At 43.0% G+C, this 6,000-nt stretch overlaps 1 protein-coding gene across 4 annotated transcripts in view; it reads right to left on the bottom strand.

Moving 5' to 3' along the window:
* Positions 1–441: 441 nt before the first annotated feature.
* The window catches only part of LOC116448189 (BMP/retinoic acid-inducible neural-specific protein 3), a 208,917-nt gene continuing 203,358 nt past the window's right edge, over positions 442–6,000 (bottom strand). For all 4 annotated transcript variants that reach the window (XM_032118310.1, XM_032118308.1, XM_032118311.1 and 1 more), the window contains one exon: positions 442–1,908. In XM_032118310.1, coding sequence (XP_031974201.1) covers positions 792–1,908 — 1,117 coding nt within the window. In that variant the 3' untranslated portion in view covers positions 442–791. The remainder of the gene's footprint in view (positions 1,909–6,000) is intronic.

The following is a 6,000-nucleotide window of genomic DNA, read 5'->3' as shown; positions in this document are numbered from 1 at the left end:
AAAGCATTTTGGCTGGAAAAGATTGTTGCTTTTGTGACAGGGGTAATATCATTTGCAAAGACAGCCTCTCACCTGTCTCCTGTAGAGCTAATGCAGCCTTCCACCGCTGCGCATCCCACAGTTCCAACCTCCTGCCCATCCTAAAACACTCCATGGGATCACTCTGATGCCTGGGTGTCACATCAAGCACCTTGGGAAGGACAAGCCTCAGGTGGAGCATGTAAAGCATCGCTACAGTTGTCACTTCAGGCCAGCATGAACACTTAGATCCACATCCTAAAAATAAAAAATCCTATGGCTTTGACTTTTTGACAGTTTCTCCCAAAATCTGGAGTCAATCTCTTCTCTTTACCTACCCCTCCTGAGTTCAACACACACAAAAGTGTATCAAAGTTACTACTTTTGTGTAAGAAAAGAGAATCCCACAGCGTTTCTTTGTAATAACTGTTCAGCTACAAAATTTTATTGGTCTCCTTCTATGTTCCCTCTAGAGGATGTAATGCACAAAAGCATTGCCACGGAACATATAAAATTACAAATGAAATTTATTGTAAAAAGTAGAATGTCTTCTAGACTGGTGTCAGTATTTATTTCATTCATAAACCAAAACTGCAGGTATAATATATTCATTTTCAGCAAGTTCATGTGTGTAAATTGCCATCCAACAGTATTGACTGATATAAGACAGATATTGAAAAGACAATTTAAATTTACTCTTCCAAACATAAACTGTTCCACAAAAGCACTGTAAAAACTCCTTCAAGGTTTTGTGTTGTGCTTCACATTTATGGTTAACTACATAATTTGGTTGTGTCATAATCCACTGTGTTTGGCAATTTGGCATTAAAGGCCTGCAAAGCAGATTGGATCCTCACCACTTCACTGGTAGACAGCTTGAGTCTATGACGGAGCAAGCAAGAGAAGAGGTCCAGACGACGTTGGCCGGGTGGAGAAAGTTTATTTACACGATCCCGAATCTCTAACAGCTGCAAAAGTGCTGAGTCCTGTGAGCCCTGAGTGTAGGGGTAGTCCAGCTGCAAAATCAAGTCTCGAATCGCTTCTGGGTCGAAGTGCATGCTGTAGCCAAACACTTGGATGTTGTTGATTTTCATGTAGCCCAGATTTCTTGAGGGATCAATAAATTCCAGGGGTTCATAGTAGATGCTCTCGTTGCCATTTGGACCATTTGACTTTATTCGACTCCTCAAATAGATGTGCACGGTTTCAAAAAATGTCTTCCACTTGTTGCCCAGAGTCAGCGTCCAGTTATAACACTGAAGGGGTAAGTCCAGTTTAGTCCGCTCCCAGTCTGGGAAATTATTTTCATTCACAGGCATAAACCAGCTCTCAGAGTGGCTGCCCCCAAAAGGGTTGATATAAACAGCAAGGACGGGCTCTAAGGTGCTGTTCTTAGTCAGGCAAATTTGAAGAGAGAGGCCCAGTATCATATGGACCAGGCTGGACTTGTACTTGTTGCTCTTAAGAGTCAGGAGCATTCGCTTGCGCCACGAGGGGTCGAACCAGCTGTTGAGGCGCATGTCGTTGCTGATGAAAATGGCGTGGACCTCGATCCTCCGGTCCGTCTTCTGCAACAAGTACTTCATTTCCAGGTCCTGCAGGTCCGTCTCGAAGCCGATGTAGTGCTCGGTGGAGTCGGCCACCTCGGGCTTGCAGAGCCCCTGGCTCAGCATGTAGCCGGCGTTGCAGCTCCCGCAGCGCGTGCGGTTGTCGGGGGCACAGCTCAGGCACGCGGGGCCGTCCCCGACCGTGCAGGGCAGGAACCCCTGGCAGGCCACCTGGTCATTGGGGCAGGTGCACGTGTGAGTCTCTTCAGAAAAGCTTCCCAGGAGCCCGTTCTCGTTGCAGTAGAGAAACGACTGGATGCGGTTGAGCCAATAGTTGGAAGACCTGCAACGTGAAAATAACTTATTTTAACAAAGAGAGACCCGCACACAACAAACACATACTTTGTTATGTTTCATCAGAAAGAGAAAAATAAGGCTGGTTTTAGTGTCAGATTAAGGTATGATAGCATCTGCTGTCAGATAGATACAGGTATAAATTGCCCCCTTAACAATGCAAAATCACCAAAGAAAAGTTTCCTTATAAACCCACGGGCATGACAGGAACATTTGGTTTATGTGTTTGCTTTCTCTGGGTCTCTGTCAAGGAAGCCTGACAAAGAGCCATTTTCTGTAATCGTCTTCAGATTAACATCTTGAAATCCTATGCAGCTGAGATTATTTTTGTGTGTTCTATTTGACCAAAGAAGTGCTTTGGGTGTGTCTAAGTGTCCACAACTCTACTGTCCCTCTATTCTATTATGAAGCTGGGTTTTTTTCACTGGCTGGAACTGCACTGATTTATAGACAGTGAGCCAAAATTCTTTCTTAGAACAGCAATACTTCCCTGCTCCCCACCTACAGAGATTCTTCAGATAACTTCCAGCACTACAGAATCTCTACAGGATCTCTACATGCACGAGCACGCTGTGTTTACTTTTCATCTTTGGGGACAAAATGAAATGATCACTTTAATGTTCTTCTTGTCATCTCATTTCAGTTTCACTAGGAGCAACAGTTAATACCCTACATGACACTGGGAAAACATACTGAAACCAACAATTTAGGCTGATGAGGCACAGTCACTAGAAGAAAGACAATGGGAACAGAAGAACTACATGGAAAAATGATCTTCTTTCTTTGCATTTTTCAGCTCCTATTGTTCCCAGCAACGCACGGTTTAAAGAACCTGTTTTGCCTGCTGCAGTCAGATCTATTGTTGCTACATGAATGATTATAGTTGTACAGCTTCTTCCCCTTTCATTACATTGTTTTGGAAAGAAAATGTAAGAGCCTCATTTACTCCTGACTTACTTCTAAGTCACATCTGAATTTGTCTCAAGGAGAAATCCATGGCATCTCAAAGCCTGACTTTTTAGAAACATGAAAATAAAGTTCAGTAAAAAAAATACATCATTTTACACTCTGGTGGCATTTTAAATCTTCCTAATTTTTCCCTTTTTAGGGCAGGAATTTTGGTTGTTCAGGGTTGGAGGCTTATATGCCTATAGCTCTAGGTATGTTCCAGAAGCACAAGTAAATACAATAACATGCACAACATAAGCACTCCTTATCATTATTCTTCTTTGTGCTTATTTGAAAGTCAGAGTCAAGCAAAAGCATTCTGGCCAGTTTATTCCTCTGTTTCCTGGTTAAAAATTACAATGTCCATTCTGCGAAGAAGGTCAAATCTCACAAAATAAAAGTCACCCCAAAACTAAGACCTTGAAGCTGTCCCAGGTGGAATGGGAAGTCTCTGTGTGTTTTGTATGGGTTGTTTTGACAGCAGCCTGGGGCTGTCCCAGCCAGACCAGGTGTGTGGGACCCCGGTGCCCATTCTGGGCTGAACTCTCCTGCCAGCCTGGGTCTCTCAGCTCTGTTTGCTGCCATAACCCCATGGGCACCACAGCAACCAAAACAGAGCAGGTCCTTTCCAAAGGAGGGAAACCAACCTCTCAAAGGCCTCTCATTGCAGCTTCTCCCTAATCCTTTGTGCTTCTCTGTGCTTATTTAAGAATTGATGCTGAGTCCCGAAAGCTACTGGAGGTAAGGTACAAAAGTGTGGTATATTTACTTTAAGCCTTTGGCTAATGCCATTTGCTTCACAATGGCCTTCATAAAGGGTTATGATTTAGCACACTGGACAGAAAACTGGGCAGATTCCAAGGCTGTACTGTTTGCATTTTAATCTCCAAGTTTTCTGCTGGTGTTGTTACTACCAGGGGGTACCACATGACCACTGATGTCGACTGGTTTTGTAACTGTGACTTTTAGCAGCTTCTTCCGCTTCTGTTGGGAACAGAAGTGTCCACGCCTTTGAAAAGTTTTGTTACATATCAGGAATGCATTTCCAGAGCACATTTCGGGAAACCTCTTTTTACATAGAGCAGCTCTGAGCTTCCAGCTGTGGTTTTGAACTCACCTCAGTAGAGGATAAACAGCTGAAGAGATTTTCTGAGTGAAGTTTTGCATGTTGCTTTATTGAGGTGGATTGGGTGTCACTGGAATGGTTTTGTCAGCAAGGCACAGTGGTGTTCTCTGGGGGAAGAAGCCACAGCTGGGTCCACAGTTTCAGCTGGTTCCAGCCAGATGTTCTTATCTTGACTCAAAAGCTCTTTTACCTTATCTCCTTCTCCCCTCCTACTGAATGCAGTGAATGAGAGAGTGGCTGGGTGTGTGGGAGCAGTGATAAACCCACCACACAAGAAAATAATTTCCAGCTTTAAGTTGATCCCTTTTGTGTTTCATGTACCCTCTCTTCCTCTTAGATCTAGTCAACAGCATTACAATTTTTCATATTTATATATGACAATACTACTTATAATTATTTGGCACTGAAACAAGTCAAAAAGTGCTCTGCACATCAGTTTTTTTCATATAGGAGAGGTTTTGTGAGGGAACTCCTGCATGGTTGGCTGGGAAAAGTATCTGGAATGCAGGCTGCACTAAGCAGAGAAAAAAGTGAAAACTATGGCATTACTTCAGAGTGGAGTAGAGAATGGAACTGGGAACACAGGGAAGGAATTCTCCCAGTCAGCAGGGGTGGCTGGAAGAGGGACAGCTGGTGAGGAATTCGGCACTCTCGGAAGAGCATTTTCTACTGTTGGAATAAGCCTACTTAAACCAGCAGCATTAATTTACTGGCAAGGGTTGATTTGATTTGGGTTACTCACTTTTCCAGCCACATGGTGTTTAAAACATTTTTTTTTTCTTTAGTAAGGATGCAATCTACTGTTTCCATGATTGTGAGGAGCAAAATCTTTAAGGTCACTTCTTTTCTGTTCTTTTTCATTTTTAATCAGCCCACCTTCCTCCTTTTATTCTGTTAGGGATTAGAAGCAGCAGTTTAAAAATCTGCATGAAATTACAAGCTGCACAATTAAGTAAGTTTCTTTCTATAAATTAGTTATATTGTTTGTAAGTTAGCATCTATCTTATTAAAACAGCTATGTCTTTGATGATTAGCAGTTGCAAAGAGGTCAACAACTTTAGAGGGAAGGAGGTTATCTCCTTATTCCAAGGAAGTTCAAAACAATAACATTCTAATATTATTGCCTTGTTTTGATTTCCTTTTACCTGATTTTAACCAGAGAGGTTTCAAGAAGAATCTGCTTATACTTCTCTTTGATTAGTTAACAAATATAGTCTATTTAAAAAAATAAAATCTACTTCCTTATTTAACTGCTTGTTTTAAAATTATTCATTAAGGAATACTGTTACTCTTTGTAAATTCATTGCTTCCAGTAGAGCAAATTAAGTGAATTATGTGAAAGTACATAAAATGCCAGCGATACCTACTTTATTTAAGCCACTCATCCTTAATTGGATAAATTCACACTGGCATGTCATTATGAAATCATCCTTTTTCTCCTAGAAATTAAAGATCAGATAAATTCTGGACCCTGCAGACACGGGAAAGGTTTGATTGGAAGCAGATGCATCCTGCAGGTCAACACCTGGCTGAGCAGCTGATGCAGTTGAGGCTCCCACAGCCACTCTGAGGACGGTGGCAGCTGGGGACAGAGGGGGTTTCAGAGAAGATGAGGGGTGACATCTCAAGTGCCAGACTTGCTGACCCCGTGACAAGGGCTTCAAGTATGGTTAGCTTGGGGCTGGAGGTCTAATGGGGGCTGGGGAATAAAGTATGCAGGGAGAGAGGCTTTTCAGCGCGGTTTGCAACTGCATCGTCCACTTGGAACGAGATGATCTTTCGGTCCTTTCCAACCCAAAGCGTTCCGTGGTCCTGTGACTCGTTCTGTGCAGAAAGTGGTACACCTAGGGCCCCTTCTCTGTGCCTGGACATGGATTTGGGTGGGAAACAGGCAGATTTGGGCACACTTCCAGTACTGTGACTTCCTTGATATCACAGAGTTGTGGTGGGCGGACAGAGACTCTTTGGTGCAATCATCTGGAAGGGGAACAACTGCACTCCCCACAA

Source organism: Corvus moneduloides, chromosome 9 (assembly GCF_009650955.1).
Source record: "Corvus moneduloides isolate bCorMon1 chromosome 9, bCorMon1.pri, whole genome shotgun sequence".
Classification (NCBI taxonomy): Eukaryota; Metazoa; Chordata; class Aves; order Passeriformes; family Corvidae; genus Corvus; species Corvus moneduloides.
Note: the sequence above shows the minus strand (reverse complement) of the source record. Positions and strands in the feature narration are given on the sequence as shown.